At 37.7% G+C, this 19,435-nt stretch overlaps 1 protein-coding gene across 7 annotated transcripts in view; it reads left to right on the plus strand.

Moving 5' to 3' along the window:
• Positions 1-19,435, plus strand: part of DCAF8 (DDB1 and CUL4 associated factor 8) — a 45,033-nt gene that overhangs the window by 8,033 nt on the left and 17,565 nt on the right. For 6 of the 7 annotated variants that reach the window (XM_053667912.1, XM_037144082.2, XM_053667910.1 and 3 more), the window contains 5 exons: positions 7,102-7,176; positions 10,013-10,680; positions 11,891-12,031; positions 13,433-13,527; positions 17,858-17,968. In XM_053667912.1, the coding sequence (XP_053523887.1) occupies positions 7,128-7,176; positions 10,013-10,680; positions 11,891-12,031; positions 13,433-13,527; positions 17,858-17,968 (1,064 nt within the window). In that variant the 5' untranslated portion in view covers positions 7,102-7,127. The remainder of the gene's footprint in view (positions 1-7,101; positions 7,177-10,012; positions 10,681-11,890; positions 12,032-13,432; positions 13,528-17,857; positions 17,969-19,435) is intronic. The other variant, XM_053667913.1, reaches the window with a different exon arrangement.

The raw sequence follows: 19,435 nt of genomic DNA on the forward strand, positions 1-19,435 counted from the left end.
ATTCCACCTTACTGTTTTTGACAAAATAATCTTCCTGGTGCCTAACACACACACACACACCTTCTGTATTTCTTAACTAATCAGCTATACTCAACCATCTAACCTAACTGGACTATCCATCTATTTTCTTAAACATACCAGTTTTTTTTCCACGTCTTTACTCATTCTGATCCTGCTGAAATGGTAGAATATCTTTCTCATCTCTACCCATTAAAATCCCATCCTTCCTTGAAAGCCCAATTTATATGCTGATTTCTCCATGGAAGCTTTTTCTTTCTTCCCTGAAATGAAATATTACCTGGTAGGCAGTCCAGCTGCCTACCATATGTATATGTATATGTATATGTATATGTATATGTATATGTATATGTGTACACACACATTTACTTATTTCATGATACTGGTACCTGTATCTCTTTTATCATAGTTGTATGCTCATTTTTTCTAATTGGCTGTTGGCCACAAAAGGGATGGTGATTGCCTTGTTCATATTTATAACCCCTGTGTTGCCTTTGTTGCATTGCTAGCATATCTGTATACAGATGGGCCACTGGGTGGTGCCAGAAGCCTACAGTTTGGTTAAACAAGGGAGGCTGGGTATACATTTGGGTTGCTGTGTTGTCAGATCTTCTGAACAATAGGAGTAGAGATTAATTTTCCTGATCCAGAAACTTTCAGTCTCTTTCTGCTATTATTTCTATTTACTGTGTACTAGAAGAGACAATATAGTACATTCAACTCCTTCAAGGACTTAATAGAAAGTGGCTCAGAACTAAAGTTCGCCTCCCTATAATGTTTTATGTAGTATGAGTTTCAGCTTTCTGGGAGCCATCCTTTGAATTTCATTGCCTAAGGGTCTCTGTTTGGTTAGTAAACACCATATTATTAGGGTGGCTGGTTGCCCAGAGGAAATCAAGTACTGAAAATGAGAAGCTGGCAAGTTGTTGGTGGCAGGAGTCAGGAAAGTTGGCTTGGAGAAGTGTTTATCATGCAGTAGAAAAATAGGAAGGTTAAGAGGATGAGTTTAAAATGAGCCATTTCATCTTGAAAACAAAAATTTGGGATGGGGAAAGTAGGACTGGGTGATTCCAGATGGACTGTGGGACTTAAGACTGAAAAGCAACTTTGTACTTTGGATGGAGATCAGCCCTGACAGCTGTTTAGTTATGAGTGGTTCGGGACATCTCTCCTCTCAAGAGGATTCAGGGATTGTGTGGCTCTCAGATATCTGTCTCACTAATAATTGAAGCATTTTCTAACATTGCCTTTTAGTTTCAGAGGAAATTCTAAAACTTTGTCTCATGTCAATATGGGTGTCTATATAGGAGAGTTGGGCACTTGAATAGCAAAACAAAGGCATGCAGAAGACTGCCAGATGGCCTGAGAGAGTTCTGGGATTATGTAACTCAAAGGAACTCACTTCCAGTTCATATCTTAGTGAAGGGATCAAGGACTAATATTTAGACGAAATTTTCATTGGTATGAAGTAAGGTAGAGTTATCAGTTTTTATAGCTTCTAGACTCCAAAGCAGTTAAGGTGAACTTAAGAGAAATTTAAAAATTAAAAATGAAAAGCATAAGTATACAGATTAATAGTCCAACCACTAGAATTACTTTGAAGTACTTTAAGCTCCTGATACTCCTTTTTTTTTTTTTTTTTTTAAGATTTTATCGATTTATTTTTAGAGAGAAGTAAAGGGAGGGAGAGGAACATCACTGTGTGGTTGCCTCCCATGCGTCCCCTACTGGGGACCTGGCCTGCAACCCAGGCATGTGCCCTGACTGGGAATTGAACCAGCAACCATTTGGTTCACAGGCCCATGCTCAATCCACTGAGCTACACCAGCCAGGGCTCTCCCAATATTCTTATTTGTCGAAAGGTAATCAATAGGATTGGAGACTTTAGGATTCGCCTTGCCTCAAATGTGATTGCACCAAAAATTCCTCTGCACTTTCATTTTAAGCAAGATGATTTGACATTTTGCTCTTTTACTGTACCATATCCACCACTTTAGCTAATTTCTATTAATAACCATAGCCTTGAAAATGTAGTATTTTTAATTGTGGGGTTTTATCTGTTGTTTAACACTTTACATATTTCTCACCCCTCTTCCACATTTCTCATTCTCTTTTTTTTTAGGCCAGATTTATTGAGGTATGATTTACATAGAGTAAAATTACCCATTTTATAGTGTCCCATTCTGTGGATTCTGACAAATGCAGTCAGTCAACATTTCTGTGACAGAACCAAAGAACATTTTCATCATTCTAAAGAGTTTTCTCATGCTGGCTTATAGTCATTCTCTTCCCTACTTCCCAGTCTCTAACAACCACTGATCTTCTTTTGGTTCCTATAGCCTTTTTCCAGATTGTCTTGTAAATGGAATCATATTATGTAGCTGTTTGAATCTTGCTTTTTTCACTTAGCGTAATATATTTGAAGTCCATCTGTGTTGCTCTGTGTATCAGTAGTAGTTCATTTCTTTTTATTACTTAGTATGGTACTCCATTGTGTGGATGGACCATAATTTGTTTTATTTTTTAAAGATTTTTTTCATATATTTTTAGAGAAGAGGGAGGAAGGGAGGGAGAGAAACATCAATGTGTGGATGCCTCTCCCACGCTTCCCACTGGGGACCTGGCCCACAGCCCAGGCATGTACCTAACTGGGAATCAAACTAGCAACCCTTTGGTTCGCAGGTCAGCACTCAGTCCACTCAGCCACACCAGCCAGGACCACAGTTTGTTTATCTATGACCTAGCTGATGAACATTTGATTGGTTCTAGTGTTTGATGACTCTATATAAAGCCACTAAAACATTTACCTATAGGTTTTGGGGTTGGACATATATTTTCATTTCTCTCGAGTACATACCTGTGTGGAATTCTTGGCTTGTTTGGTAAGTGTGTTTAACTTTATAAGAAAACTGCCAAACTTTTTCCAAAGTGATTACCATTTTGCGTATCTACCATCAGTGTATGAATTCTGGTTGCTCTATACCTTTTTAGCACCTGTTAAGAAAGCTTTTGTTATTATTTCTAAAATTTTAAACATTCTAATAGGTATATAGAGGATTCTCATTGTGGTTTTAATTTGTATTTCTCTAATAATATTAAAGATCTTTTCAAGTGATTCTTATTTAATTGTGGGAGGTTTTAAATATATTCTGGCTTCTGTCCTTAATTAAATATGTTCTTTGCAGATACTTTCTTTTAACATGTACCTTGTCTTTTCATCTTCTTAACAGTGTCTCTTGAAGAGTAGATTTTTAATTTTGGTATGTTTAGTTAATTTTTTCTTTTATGGTTTGTGCTCTTTAAGTCCTAGCCTAAGAAATGCTTGCCTAATCCATTGTCACAAAGATTATCTCCATTGTTTTGTTCTGGAAGTTGTATTATTTTGGTGTGTGATCCATTTTCAGTTAGTTTTTGTGTATTGTACAAATGTAGGAGTCAAGTTCCTTCATCTATATGTACTTTGCATTTGGATATGTTATTGTCCTAGTATACATGGTCTCTTGTACAAATCTTTCATATTAATGAAAGTCCATCTGCTGAAGCAACCTCAATGGTTTCAAACAGGAGATACTTGGTACCTCTTCCACAAGTACAAGAGTTAACGTACTATATTAACTTTCCCTCTGCTTGGTTTTTACTTAATATTTTGTCATGTATTTGGTTAAAAATTTAAGACCTGTTTCTTATTATTAAGAAAAACCTAGGTCACTGGAATTTCTTATGTAGAAATTAAAATGACATCTGAGTATTTTTTTTGTCCATCCCTCAATAGTTTATTTCTTAACCTTCAGTTTGGCAGGGGTTAGGTTATTTTTAGAGTACAGGCAATAGAGCTAATCTAATAAAAGTTTCCCACATACCTGGGGCAGTGAGCTCATCAGCTCTTCGAAGCTCCTGTTGGTTTGTTCTGGACTAGATTTTACATGGAAATTGTTCAGGGTAAAACTGGATTTGTTGGCAAGGTATAGTGCTTTCAAGAATGAAGAAGGTAGTTTAAATTAAGGTCAAGTATTGTCCCTAATCTCAGATTATGAATTAAGATTGTATTTCTTGGTGATGAAAGAGACTCCAGAGTGGCTCCCTCCTATACTTGAGACCTAGGGCACAGTCATAAATAATATCATAACCTGCTTTAATTTGGACACTTACTCCTAATTCTACTCCTAGAGTTGAGATTGTCTTAAATTTCTTCATCTTGGACTGAAGTTTATATGGTAACAGTAACAACTCATCTCCAAAGTAATTGTATTTTATTATTGTCGTAACTTCTTGACTTTCTAGAGAAGTGGTCCCCCAAAGTGGGAATGCATGTGCTCCAAGGGATATGGAGAATAATTTAGTAGTGTATAGGAAAAGAATGTTGAAATTTCTACTTTTTCTGAGAAAAGCTTAATATTTAACATTTAATGTGAATTGATTAAATGTGTGTATACATGCACTCATATTGAAGGTTCATGCTCAAAGTTTTCATTGATACAGTTTATTACCAGTTTTGAGACTGGTAAAAAAAACTCTAGAGCATCCTTCTGCAGAAATTGTAACGTGTAATGTGCTGATCTATATCACCTCTGGAGTTACTAATATTATTTTACAAAAAAAGAAAATGAAGTCAGAAAAGATTAAGCAGCTCACCCAAGGTCACAAAATATGCTAATGGCTTAGCTGATGATACTAGGGTCTTGGAATTTGAGTTTTCAGTCTAGGACTAATTTTGATAAACTATGTCCCCTAAAATGTGACCTATCTGCCAGCAGCATTCACAGGGTTTTCTGTGTTTCTGAATTTAGCAGTAAATTCTGTCAGCTTATTTCCTTAAAGAGAGAAGATTCCTTTTTGTAAGAACCTTAAACTAATTTCCCCAAAAGATGAGGTCTGTAGTCTCCGGGTATGGGTTGAACCTCATGACTCTCCTTTGTCCACTTCTCAGCTAGGTGTGCACTAGGCTTTGGCTCCTTCTGGTCATATGGGTTGGGAAAGCAAATACATTGTTTACAGCCGTTATTAGTCTAAAATTCAGGCAGTCTCGGCTTCTGTAGAAATTGATGAGATTCAGTTTTGAGAAAGGTTCTCCAGAGCTACTTTGTTCTTCTCTGGGAGTGAATAATAGTGGGGTGGCAAGTATGGTATGGTTGACAGTTTTGATTTTGGAGATGAGAAAATATCAAATCTGTTCTTAATTGACCATAAAGTATACTTAAGACCTCAGTTTTTAATCTTAAAAAAGTAGTGCACTTATTTTCCTCACTCCATAGGACTTTTACAATTAACGTAATTAATATAAACCTTAGGTGGGGAAGGACCTTAGTTTTTAATCTTAAAAAAGTAGTGCGCTTATTTTCCTCACTCCATAGGACTTTTACAATTAATGTAATATAAACCTTAGGTGGGGAAGAAGATACTACTGAGATACTAAAGAATATAAACAGGGGCTGCTTTGAAGGAAAAAAGTGCTGTATGAGGAATGCTGTACAAAAATTTATCATCAAAGTATATAGGAAGAGGAAAACAGCCTGCTCTGCAAACAGCTCTTTACTGGTTTTTTTTTTTATGTGGCTTCACAAATCTGTTTTTCATTGGCTTTGTCCTTTCTTCAAATTCAACCTCAGTCTTGCTCTTGCATTATTTTCACTCCTGCACTCTGGCCTACTATGAGCAAGCTTTGCGCAGCTGTCTATTAGCAGAGAACACGCTTTGTAGCAACTTGAATTTCTATAGAGGAGAGTAGGGGGTAAGGTTAAGTAAGGATGGGGATGCTTCTGGGATCATTGTTAGGACAGTGAAAGGGCTGTTGAAAGATTAGAGGCCAGTGTGCCTGTGTACAAGGACTGGAGTCATAATCATACTTTGTCTTTCACCAGTGCCTTTTGTCCAAGGCACTGAAAGGGCCTAACAAAATTCTGGTCTGAGTAATGTTTTTCTTTGCTTTTTGGAATTTGCTCGAGTTGGGAGTGAGGCCCTGGAAAAATAATGACTGTGCTACAGTGGTATACAAGGAAAAAAGCTAGATACCATGATTCTTTTTTATAAATTTATTTATTTATTTATTTATCTTTTAGAGGGGAAGGGAAGGAGAGGGAGAGAAATATCAATGTATGGTTGCTTCTGGTGCACCCCCTGCTGGGAACTGGCCCCCTCCTGGGAACTGGCCTGCAACCCACAAATGTGCCCTGGCTGGGAATTGAACTGCGATCGTCTGGTTCGCAGGCCCACGCTCAATCCACTGAGCTACACCAGCCAGGAGATACCATGATTCTTAATTATAGCTTTTCCAAAAAGAAATCTGGCGAAAGCGGGAGGAATTGTGAAATAATGTTTGTAATTTAATTAAATGAACTGAGATGATTTAATAGAAGTGTTGCCCTTTTCTTACACAGCTTTGCATTTGGTGACTATTATTAGTTGTAAGAGGAGAAAATACCCGTTTACATTCTTTCTTAGAGGTACTGGGCTCCCAAGTTCTACTAAGTCTTTGCTTCTTACAATAGTTAATATCTGCACCTATAAGTGTAAAGCTGGGCATCTGAGTGAATGTAAAAGCCCAAGCTCTTACCCCAAGAGGTTGATTTCTTTCATCTCTTTTGGTCTGTGTATAAAATGATACAGTCTGACCCACCTCTTCATGTCATAAAGACAGTATAATACAGAGTTTATGGATACTTAAAACTAATAATTACAACAGGAGATTTTTGCCTCTCTAGGCAATTGCCCTCTGGCAATGTTGAAGCTTGCTCTTTGCATTGAGTTAAGGCTCTCTGCTTGTAGTATATCATTTGATATATGCCCGCTGTTTCTGGTTTTATTTCAGTTTCTTCTTTCCCATCTGAAAAAACACTGCCAGTTGCCCAGTGAGTAAAGTAAAGAGATTACAGTTGACTTCCCAAATGTATTTTTTTAAAGAAATTTTGACATAGGGAGAAAAATCTGTTGTGATTTCCAGCAGCTGAGAAACTCTACTGAACACACATACAAAAATTATTTTTATAAAAATGACAAAGGCTGTACATTGTTAAATCTCCTTGTCCCTTTTATTGTCTTTCTTGGGTTGTTTTCTAATTTGTTATTTTCTTCCCCTTCCAAATCCAGGCTGGCTATAATAAACATCAATCAAGATGTCCAGCAAAGGGAGCAGCACAGATGGCAAAACAGACTTAGCTAATGGTAAGGAGCCAAAATGAAAGTGAAGCTATTTTTGCTATCAAGTGTTCTCCTCCTCCAAAGAGAGTGGAAACATGGATTTTAGTGGAGGGAAGGAAATCTTTTCTAATAGTGAACCCTTCTTGAGTTGTTTTGAGTACAGGAAAGTACACAGGAAACACCTTGAACTGTGTGGTACTTTTGCCCCTTCAACTTTTGTCTGATTGTTTTCAGAAGATCAGTAATAAGAGTTTTGCTTCTAAGAGCACTTCTTTCACTTCTTTCACCTCTAAGAGGTCAGGTGGTTTAGAATTCTGAAAGGTTTTAAGGGTAGATAAAACCTAGGAGATGCTGTTAATAAAGGAGAAAAAGAAGATCCAGCTGGTGGTGGGAACAAAAGAGTTGTTAGGAAAGTGAGGTTCCCTGGTAATAATGAGAAGAGTCTCTTTTTATGGTAGATCATAGTTTGACAGAGAGATTAGAGATGAAGTTATAACCTAATCCAGCTGGAATTAAAGGTTTTCTCCCTTCCTGTCCTCCTTTTCTTTTGCCAGTGCTGCCAAGTGTTAAGTCACTGTGCTTAGTGCAGATTTGAAGGCAGGATTTCAAGACTCTGGCAAGCTTTAGCTACTACCTGGTTTATTCAAACAGTGCTTCAGCTTTGAGCCAACTTCTAAACTAGAGAAATGTCCTTCAGATGGATATAGTTGGGCAGCATTCCTTAGCACCTTGCAGGTCAGGATTATAAGCTAAATTCTAGTTGATGTGATTGGCAAAGTGATGAAACTAAGGAGGGGAAAGTGAGATTTTTCAACATGCTGTTTTATTGCCCTTTTATTCTTTTTGTACCACTGCCATTTATCTTCTGTAAAGGAAAGTGGTTCTGATTTTTCACTGGGTTTAGTTGCAAGATACAGCATTCTAGAGAGATATGAGGTACACATTTGATTTGGAGTTTAGCCATTAACTACATCAGGTATTGACAAACTCTAGCCTGCAGGTCAAGTACAGCCTGCCTGTTTTTGTAAAGTTTATTGGAATACATTCATGCCTCGTTCATTTACATAGTATTTATTATTGCTTTTGTGCTACAGTAGTGGAGTGGAGTAGTTGCAACAGAGATTCATATGGCTGGTGAGGCCTTAGATTTCTACTATCTGGCCCTTGGCAGAAGAAAAATTTGCCAGCCTCTGAGCTACATCTTGGTCATTGACTATTAGGGTCCTTCTTACTGAGCTCTAGCTTTTATGTTAATGCGATAGGACCCTCAAAGTTGTAATTTCTTTAATCATGATTTAAACAATGAATGCTAGAAGTTCTGGCCTTTTCTTTTTTCCTCCTTAAAAGAAGTGATAAGTGTGATATTTTATCTCTTTTCACCACTCCAACTCTTAAACCCAGTTGCATTTCAAAAACCATACTATTAATCTTCCTCAGCTATATAGCAGTACCATCAATTATAGTTTGTAAAGTCAAATTGCTGTACTCTTCCCCTTTGTCTTCCAGTTTGTAGCCTAGTTGTTTTCACACCGTGCTCTTAGAGGTGCTTTTTTGAAAAGAGCTGCTTATGTGTCCCCCAACATTCTGTCACTACTTGAACCAAAACAATTATATTATCTGTCTTCTGTATTGGTTTTGTCTAAAAGTTCATTGGAAAAGGGCTTCTGTTGCTGCAAAGATTTTCAGAAATTACTGTACTAATCTAGATGAATAAGCAGTAAGGTACTCCAATCCTTTGGATTTTTAAACATTAATGTAGTATTGGAATTGAATAATTCATACCAGAATCAACCATAGCTGGTCTGCCTTTCCTAACAGCATTTACTTCTGGCAAGATAAAATTTGTGGTCATCTAAGAAAAGAAGGCCATTCCTCTTCCTTCACATCTTGACCTTAGGTTGGAAGTTGTGGCTCTTAGAAGATTGCCAAGTGCTTATTGGAATTTGATTTGGCTGTGTTTTGATAGAAGAATGCAGTGTAGGTCATTAGATCATTCAGTATAATCTAATTATATATCATAATCCCAGTTATTTTATAACTACCAACATGAAGAGCTTAGAAGATGGTGAACTTTCTTCTCAGGTGCCAATGTAGTACCCCTTTTTAGTACTTTTACATATGCTTCCTGGTGGAACTTTGTCTCAGTTTGTATAACTAAAAATAGTTTTAAATTATTAAATTAATGGAAGTAAGTCAGAATACATAAATTAGCAAAAAGTGAGCCAGAACTTACTCAAATGATCACAATTTCCCTTTGTCTCGTTTACTTCTGGATTCTTAGTGGACTTTTAAGATGTTGGGGAAAGAAACTTTAAAATTTAAGAGTCAGGAGGTAATGGAAGAAAGAGAAGAAAAGGAGCTTTCTTGAAGTAGGAAAAAGTCCAACTCTCATCTACTGTCAAGAGTGATTTTAATCAATTATTTTCTGTCCTTTTCTAAGATGATGGCTATGCCAATTCTTGTAGGGGTGGCTATTCTTTTTCTTATATTTAGTTTAATTATTTACTGTAGCTAATGGATGCCTATCCAGCAGAACAGAGCCTAAACTAGTTGTGTCAAACAGTCTGTCAGTGCTTTGCCTCTTGAGAATTTTTATACTCTTAGTTTCTGTATTTCGTCCATTTTGTTGAAGTACCTTTATTTGTGAGTGGCTTTGATCTTAATCTTTTCAGTTTCTTTTCCAAGATACCTCTTCAAAAAGTATTTTTTATAAGCATTTATAATAAAAACACTTTGACCAAAGTTGGTTTCTGGGGCTTTCTATGTGATGATATCTTAGACTAAGATGGGGAAATGTTTCTGATCACTAACCTGTCTTCCTTTTTCCCCCCACACCTACCCATTTCTCACTTACATGCAGGAAGCATGTCTAGCAGTCCAGAGGAGATGTCTGGAGCTGAAGAGGGGAGGGAGACATCCTCAGGCATTGAAGTAGAGGCCTCAGACTTGAGCTTGAGCTTGACAGGGGATGATGGTGGCCCCAATCACACCAGCACAGAAAGTCGAGGCACAGATACAGAGAGCTCAGGTGAAGACAAGGACTCTGACAGCATGGAGGACACAGGCCATTACTCTATCAATGATGAAAACCAAGTCCATGATCGCTCAGAGGAAGAAGAAGAGGAAGAAGAGGAGGAAGAACATCCTCGGCGTCGTATACAGCGCAAGCGGGCCAATCGTGACCAGGACTCATCAGATGATGAGCAGGCCCTGGAGGACTGGGTGTCCTCGGAAACATCAGCCCTTCCCCGTCCTCGCTGGCAAGCCCTTCCTGCCCTTCGGGAGCGGGAGCTGGGTTCAAGTTCCCGCTTTGTATATGAAGCTTGTGGGGCAAGAGTCTTTGTACAGCGTTTCCGCCTGCAGCATGGGCTTGAGGGCCATACTGGTTGTGTCAATACTCTGCACTTTAATCAGCGTGGAACTTGGCTGGCCAGTGGCAGTGATGACCTAAAAGTGGTGGTTTGGGACTGGGTGCGGCAGCAGCCTGTGCTGGACTTTGAGAGTGGCCACAAAAGCAATGTCTTCCAGGTGAGGCAAGGAAGCAAAGTAGCGATTGAGAAAATCAAGGCCGACTTGATTTTGTTGGACTTGATTCAGACATGAGTTAGACAAATCTGAGCCGTTGCCTGTAGTGCGATTTAGTAGTGAGTTGCAGGAATTAGATATCAAACTCAGCCCTGTGTTGGCTCTCATAATGCCTTGAAGGAGTTAATATACACCGCAAGACCTATGGCAAGCTTTTCTTTCCTTGAGTATAAACACTGTTGAAAGTCTCATTACAACTGGGTGCTTAGAAATAATCAGAAAAGTACTATATATGACCTGATAGGAGGCATATAGTGTAAGAGCAGAGTCTATTAAGCCAGACTGGGTTTAAATCCTAGCCCTTTACTAGCAGTGTGATTGAGGGCAAGTGTTTTTTTTTTTGTTTTTTTTTTAAGATTTTATTTATCTTTAGAGGGGAAGGGAAGGAGAGAGGGAGAAAAATATCAATGTATGTTTGCCTCTTGTGCATCCCCTTTTGGGAACTGGCCTGAAATCCAGGCATGTACCCCGACTGGGAATTGACCCACGATCCTTGTTCTTAGGCCCACGCTCAATCCACTGAGCTACACCAGCCAGGGATAGGGGGTGAGTTATTTAACCATGCTGTTCAGTTTATTTATCTATAATGTGGGGATATTAACATAAAGGTTATGAGGATTAAATAACAATGGAAGCCGAGCAGTTAGAATCATACCTGGCACGTAGTGAACATTAAACATTTGATAAAAGTTAGTACTGTTATCATTCTCCAGGGAATTTACTCATCAGTGCAGTATATCATATTGGTACTGGCTGTTTATCCCTAAGCATTTTACCTCTTTCCCCAGCATCCCCTCTAGTTTCCTTTTTCTTCGTACAATAGCAAATTAATATTTACTTGCTGAATCAAGATAGTTTTCTCCTTTTTTCTCTTACTTTTGTCCCTTGGTAGGTCAGAGTCCTAGTTCACCTGAGCACTTATATTAGTTCAGTCTTCCAGAATGAAATGAAATGCTCCTTTTTATCAGAGTTTTTTTCTCTCCCTCTCCTTTAATTCTTGGAAGAAATTAGACTTTAACCAATTAGAGTCAGTGAACTAAGTTTTCAGCTGTTGTGAAACAAAAGGATGAGTTGAGGTTGTCATTATATTTTTTTCTCTCAAATTCACCTCAATTTCTTTTGTGTGTCCCTTTCTTTGTTGTTAACACTCCAGGCAAAGTTCCTTCCTAACAGTGGTGATTCCACCCTGGCCATGTGTGCCCGTGATGGGCAGGTGCGTGTAGCAGAGTTGTCTGCCACACAGTGCTGCAAGAATACAAAGCGTGTGGCCCAGCATAAGGGAGCATCCCATAAGGTAAGTCAGTCTTTGCCCCAAAAGATATGCAATCTAGCTGTTCTGTGGATCTCACCAAAGCCCTCTTGTGTCTCTGTTTATATATATATATTTTTAATTTTATTTATTTATTTTTAGAGAGAGGGGAAGGGAAGGAGAAAGAGTGGGAGAGAAACATCAATGTGTGGTTGCTTTTTCTGTGTCCCCCACTGGGGACCTGGCCTGCAACCCAGGCATGTGGCCTGACTGGGTATCGAACCAGCGACCCTTTGCTTCACAGGCCCATGCTCCATCCACTGAGCTACACCAGCCAGGGCTGTTTATATATTTTTTTTTAAATTTTTGAACCTATTGATTTTAGAGCGAGAGAGAAAAAAAACATCAGTTTGTTGTTCCACTTAAATTTATGCATTCATTGGTTGCTTCTTGTATGTGCCCTGACTGGGGATCAAACCCACAATCGTGGTATGTATATCCAGACAATGTTCTAATCAACCAGACTACCCGGCCAGGGCATATCTCTGTTAATTGTAGTCACCTGCCTCCCTTTTTTTAGTCCTAAGATTTGTGTATAAGGAGGAAAGAGTAGCCACCATTCTAAACTTGGAAGGTACATATTTGAGAGATCTATAGATCTTGCACATGCAGTATTTATTTAGTTGATTATACTTAATTCCTAGGATGAACCATAGTTAATTTAGAGATCCTTGAGGTCTCCTCTGCCTTCCAAACCTTTAAACTTTCCTCTGATCATTTTAGAACATCTTATTAACAGTTCCAAGGTACTGGTTGTTAGCTCCTCATACTAGACTGGGGAATATAGGCCAGATAGTCATAGTGGCAGCCAGTGAGAAGCTGCCTAGTCTTAGAGTAGGTACCATGTTTTTCCATGCCATGGAAGGAGGATGGTCCTCTCATTAAAAAGCCTAAACAAATATGTAAGTGGACCTGGAGTATCCATTTCTAAATGGCTTGGGCAATGCGAAAATTATTTATTTCTTTCGATCTTAAGTGTACTTCGAACCCACTAGATAATTAATTTTAAGAACTAAGATGTAGGGAGATGAAACTTGGGCACCATTTCTCTCCCCACCTGAGGGTGTGGAATTGATTTTCTTTGATAATGAGGCTTAATGACTGATGTTTGCCTTTGGTATCACTGTTAAGTCCCTTGGGGACTTAATTGAAATAGCAAATTATCTGTTCTTTAGACTTGTGTAAACTAACTGTAAGTAATATACACAGAGCAAGAGAGGTTCGGCTTATTAAATTATCTCCTTTGCTAGAATTTTACAATAAAAGGTAGACATTTCTCCTACTGAGGTATTTTAAATGTAGCCCTTTCTAAACATAAAGGGATGAACTAGATAACCTTTAATTTTGATCTTTAGAAATTCATCCTGTCCTTTTTTTCTCCTCCAGTTGGCCCTGGAACCAGACTCTCCCTGTACGTTTCTGTCTGCAGGTGAAGATGCAGTTGTCTTCACCATTGATCTCAGACAGGACCGTCCAGCTTCGTAAGTATAGTAGCAGTACTTTTATAGAACTGGATCTCTTGGACTGGAAAATATTCCATATGACCTAGGTAATGCTCAGCTGTTTGATCCATCAGAATGATCCCTTTGTGCCTGTGAGAAGCAGATTAGGGTTTAGAGGAATTTCTTGTTTGTTGTTACTTGTTTGTCAGCAGTGAAGTACCATTCAGTCTAGCTTTATTTCTAAAGCGAGGTTCAGTTACCTTATTATATGTGGGCTTTAAAAACTCTTCATTTACTTGGGTGCCACTCAACTTAACCACAAGAAGCATATTACTCTACAAAGCAGCTTAGGGATATGTTCCTATGTAGTTTTCAGTTCAGTTACATATCAAAACATGTAAACAATTAAATGATGGTTTTTGAACAAAAATATTGGTAGCTATAGCGTTTTGATGCCACAGCTCATTTTTATATCAGTTTGAGACTCAAGGGTAAATTATATCCTTTGTCAGCTGTGTGATATCATAGCATCTTGTTTGGATCCAGGAAGTCTGGGGGGAGGTGTGTATGTATCTTTCTCCATCTCTCTCTCATACACATACACACAGGCACACAGAGGATATTCAAATAATAAAGTATATGGATAAAATGTAAAAGCTGTCTCATGTACTCCCCTGCTCCCCACTTTTCTGGCTGTTGGTAATCATTGTGAAAAATTCTGAATATCTTTCCAATCCTTTTCATACACCTTTATGTATCTTAATATATACATCTACACTTTTCCCCATTAATGGGATTACTTATATGTATATACAAACATACATGTAGACACAAACATGTCTATTTCTATATTTGCTTTTTTCATGTTAAAATGTATTTTGGAGATCTTTCTCTATCAGACCATGAAGACCTACCTTATTTTTAACCATGACATATACATCACAACATTGGCATACCACAGTTTATTTAATCATGATTTTGTTGATGGATAATCTAGATTAATTATTTTCTTGTTTTAAAAATTATTATAACAAATATTGTATATCAGTGCCAACATTGAGTAAGGGATGTCACTGATTTACAAGGTACACAAGTAAAATAGTATAGAGAATATAATACTAAGACTGATTGTTTTTAGACATAAGTATAGAAAAAGTTGTCTAGATTGTGGAAGAATTTTAAAAACTGCTTAAATGATAGAAATGGTTTGAACTTGCAGAAAAGATATACTGGTTACTTCTATTAACCTTCAAGAGGATAAGGGAGATACTGGCTTTATACTGGGAAGGGAACAGGCCTGGGTGACAAGGGATCTGCCTTCTAGTTACTACTAGTCTGAAGTCATTTAACTTTGAGAAAATTGTTTAATCTCTTGAATGATGTTTGTTGTATTTAATTCTAAAGTTCTGTGGTTCTGTGATGATAGTGGGACATTAGAAAGTTTTCAAGGGCAGAGGGAAGGGCAAAGATGCACAAATGATATGAGTTTGTTCAGTCTGCTTTGGTGGAGAATGGTGAAGCAGAATGGGATTTATCCTGTAGATCAGAGTCAGAGGAAAACTACTGTTAGGCCATAAGGAATTGGGAATCTGGTTCTAGTAATGAGCAGAGTACATAACTTTGGTAGATTATTAAATTTTTAATGAAACAATAGCTGAAAATCTGGCTGAGAGATGACCAGTGGCTGTAGGTGATAGATGGGATAGAAACTAAAAGGAATAACCCAGGAGGAGGCCTAAAATCTAGATTTAGAGTATAAGAGAGAGCGAGCCTTCAAAAAGGTTTTGCATTAGGGGCTTTTTAAAGAAGTAATAGAAGTATGGAATGAAGTGGGGTTGCTGAATGTGAAGGTCATGGCCAGGCATTGTTATGTGAAGTTGGCATAGGGGAATTTTTTTCTTGTTATTATATGATAGTTGAGTCTTTGGAAGCTGGTGAAATTGGCTAACATCTTAGGAAAAGAGTTTGATTTGGAGCTTGTGGATGAGTATTCCTTAAGCCAGTGGAAGCCAGTTTGAGGTATTCTTCAAAGGAATTTTTTGGTTCGATCTATAATTATTTTTCCATTTTTTCTGGAACATACCTGATCGTTACAAAAACTGCAAATTTTGCCCAGCTGGGTGGCTTCGTTGGAGCATTGTCCCACACGCCAAAAGGTTGTGGGTTTGATCCCCAGTCAGGGTGCATACTGGAGACAAGTGATTGAATTTACACCCTATCACATTGATCCATCCATCCCTCCTTCCCTCCCTGCCTCCCTCCAATCAATTAAAAAAAAAAAACAAAACACAACATATTCGCACATTTGTCCCTGCAAATATTAAGACAAAATTTGGTGGACTTGGTTCGTATGGTTTTGTGTGCTGCCTCTTTCTGCCATGATTAATTATTTTTATAGTGCTGCTGAATGCATGTTTGTCAGAGCGCTTAAGGTACTTGTGCATTTATCCATTAGGAGAGTGTTGTTTGTTTTAGCTAAATAAATTGCAGCATCAGAAGATTGAGGTCTTTGTCAGAATTACGTGACAGTGGAGCCAGTACTTCATAATCAGTCCCCACAGTTTCTTCATTTTGCTTCCATATGGTAACATTTATATTTGTCTGACCCTGTCTTGAAAATCCAAATTGCCATATAGTCCTATGAAAAGGGGCAGCTTCTGCTCCTACTAATTTTCCCTGTCAGAAACCCAGTTAAAACGTTCTCATCTCCATTACTGGTATATTCCTAAAACTGTTTTCGGTATGTTTTTTTGCCTAATATTTTTGAGGGTGTGAGTTTTCCCTAATGACATTCCTTTTTTATGATCTCTGTACACTATTCTTTTGTGAAAGGCTGCAGTTTTATTTTTTTTAATTGATTTTAGAGAGAGAGAGAGACAGTGATTTGTTTATGCCTATGCCTTCATTGGTTGACTCTTGTATGTGCCCTAACTGGAGATTGAACTCACAACCTTGGCATATTGGGACAGTGCTCTAACCAACTGAACTACCTGGCTAGGGCTAATAAAACTGTAGAGATTTGTAAATCAAATGAAATTTTCCCCCTTTGCCTAGAGCAGTTCTAGGCTATAGTTACTGGCCATATGTAGAAGACATGCTAGAATCATTTTTTTACAAGAAACTTACTGTCATGATTGTATTTCTTTCAGTTTTCATAGGAACAGAAATGAGCAAAAGCTTAGATTAAAAATGAAAGGTAAAGCGCAGTTCTTTCCTTTAATGTCTCTTCTTTTTTGTAGTTACTAATCTTTATGATGTGCCATATTTGTCATCATATGTAATATATTTGACTGGTTGGACACTTAGATCTGGAAAGAGTATTTGTTTTCATAGGGCTACCTTTAAGCTAGGAAAATTGTGGCTAAAATCAGAATTTTTGGCAGAAACTCTGAGCTTTCATAGCATTTCCTCAGGGTCCCATGCCCTCCTAAGGAGTCCCATTTTTTGGTGATATAACCAGAAGAATAATTTAGAAATTATTTTCCAGCCTTAGAAACAGTTATCTTCAGGGTAGTCACTTCATAAGTTATATAAATATTTCATGATCACAGGGTTGTACTCCTGAAATCAATGTCATATTGTATGTTAACTCTAATTTAAAGGTAAAAATACTTAAAAAAAATAAACATCTATCTTCATAAGAACCTTCTTTCCTAATTTGCTTCAGATAAGGGAAGGAGAATGCTGTTTCCTTTTGGACTGCCCCTGTGCTAGAAAACTGTGACTTGTCATTCTGCTGTGTGTATTTAAAGGGATTTTTTGTTGATTTTAGAGAGAGAAACATTTCTTTGTTGTTCTACCTATTCATGCATTGATTGGTTGTTTCTTGTATATACCCTGACTAGAGATCGAACCTGTAACCTTGGCACATCAGGATGTCACTCTAACCAACTGAACCACACAGCCAGGGCTTTCTGTGTGCATTTTTAACACTGAATTTTAAGTGACACTTTTTTGGAATCTAGGAGATAGACTCTAACTTTAAGATCTTTTCTGTCCACTATTTTGTGATTCATTCTCCCCTCACTTTCTGCTCCCTGATAATTAGGAACATGTATTTATGAATGAAGGGTGGGAAGATGTGGGTATTATTGTCTGTTTAATGATTGGTTATCATGTTGGATTCCATCTAAACAGAACTACCTGAGAAGCAATACTTTCATGTATCTTTAATTTACGATTTTTGAGGAATACCAGAAAAGTGACTTCACTATGTGTTTTTTCATACCCAGAGTAGCATTTAGTAAATATATGTGAAGGTGGTTTTGTCTTATGTGCAAAACAAACATTACTGTCTGTGCTCTCATTTGCCATGACCATCTGTATCTGTGGGAAAATAAAACTTTTGTGCTTTTCTACTCTTAAATAGGAAGCTGGTGGTGACAAAAGAAAAGGAGAAGAAAGTGGGGCTGTATACAATCTATGTGAATCCTGCCAATACCCACCAGTTTGCAGTGGGTGGACGAGATCAGTTTGTAAGGTAAGTCAGAAGGCTCTTCTGTATCTGAAAGTTTGAGATACTAATGCATTGTGTACTACCAGGTTCTCTGTGGAAAGGTATTAATTACTTGGGAATCCATTCACCACTATCTTGAGGTTTTTACCCTCTTCCAAAAGTGTTTAGCCCCTTGTGAGGTACTCTCCCTAATGTAGTAATTTCTGAGGGATGGTTTAATGTAGGGATTATCAAGTTTTAAAGAACTTTGATGAGTTGACCAAGGTCCCCACATAGTAGCTAAGGCATAAACCCAAGTTGCTAGCAAGTGTTATATTAGTAAATATCTTCTACCATTTTTATATATAAACATGCCTAGAAGTTTTGAATGCTGGTTTCAGATACAGAAATGATTTGATTGGGGAGTGCTCGGTATGAACTCAGTATTTTGGGCTCCCATTGTCTTGAACCACTTCTCTTTGTCTGTAGTATTTTTGTTACTGTGAATATCTGTTGTAACACTGGCTAATGATGTATATCTAAAAATAACAAGAGTTCATGGATTCAATCCCCAAGTGTACCACCACTTAGTTTCCTTCTGTCCCTTCACTACAAACTATATTCCATCCTGGCCCTGGCTGGTGTAGCTCAGTGAAATGAGCGCAGGCCTGTGAACCACACAATCACAGTTCGATTCCCAGTCAGGGCACATGCCAGGGTTGCGGGGCAGTTCCCAGCAGGGGACTCACAAGAGGCAACCATACATTGATGTTTCTCTTCTTCTCTCCTTCCCTTCCTCTCTAAAGATAAATAAATAAAATCTTTATTTAAAAAAACAACTGTAGTCCATCCTGATCTAGTTGGCCTATTTTAACTCTATATATATTTTGTTGTTGCTGAAGGATTATCAGTTTGAAAAGGATGAGGGAGAGGATCACTAGAAGAATGAGTGAATTTTTCTTTTCCTCATGATGGGTGAAAAGCATTATCTTCCTTTAAATGAGAGCACATTTTTATAACTACATTCTGAAATTAATTTTATTTATAAGAAAGGGGAGGAAAGGTAAGGATTTCCCCAAAAGAAGGAGGACAAAGAGCATTAGATACTGAGCAACACAGAATAGTTCATATGCCAAAATATTACATATTTAAATATTTTTTACTAATGTGCTGACTTGTTGAAGTTTATGATAGCTTAGTGACATTTGAGAACTGTGATTTAGACTTCATTTGAAGGAAAAAGTTTTATTTTCAGCTACGTATATTTGGTGAAGACTAATAATTGATAATGCAGTAGTCTATTCCTCTTTAAAAACTTTTTTAAATTTATTGATTTGAGAAACAGAGCAAGAGAAACATGGATTTATTGTTCCACTTATTTATGCATTCATTGGTGGACTCTTGCACGTGCCCTGACCAGGGATTGACCCTGCAACTTTGGCAGATTGGAACAACATTCTAACCAACTCAATTACCTGGCCAGGGCACTATTTCTTTTTTCTTTCTTTGGTT

This window comes from Artibeus jamaicensis, unplaced genomic scaffold (assembly GCF_021234435.1).
Source record: "Artibeus jamaicensis isolate MK-2021 breed Jamaican fruit bat unplaced genomic scaffold, CSHL_Jam_final contig_475, whole genome shotgun sequence".
Lineage (NCBI taxonomy): Eukaryota > Metazoa > Chordata > Mammalia > Chiroptera > Phyllostomidae > Artibeus > Artibeus jamaicensis.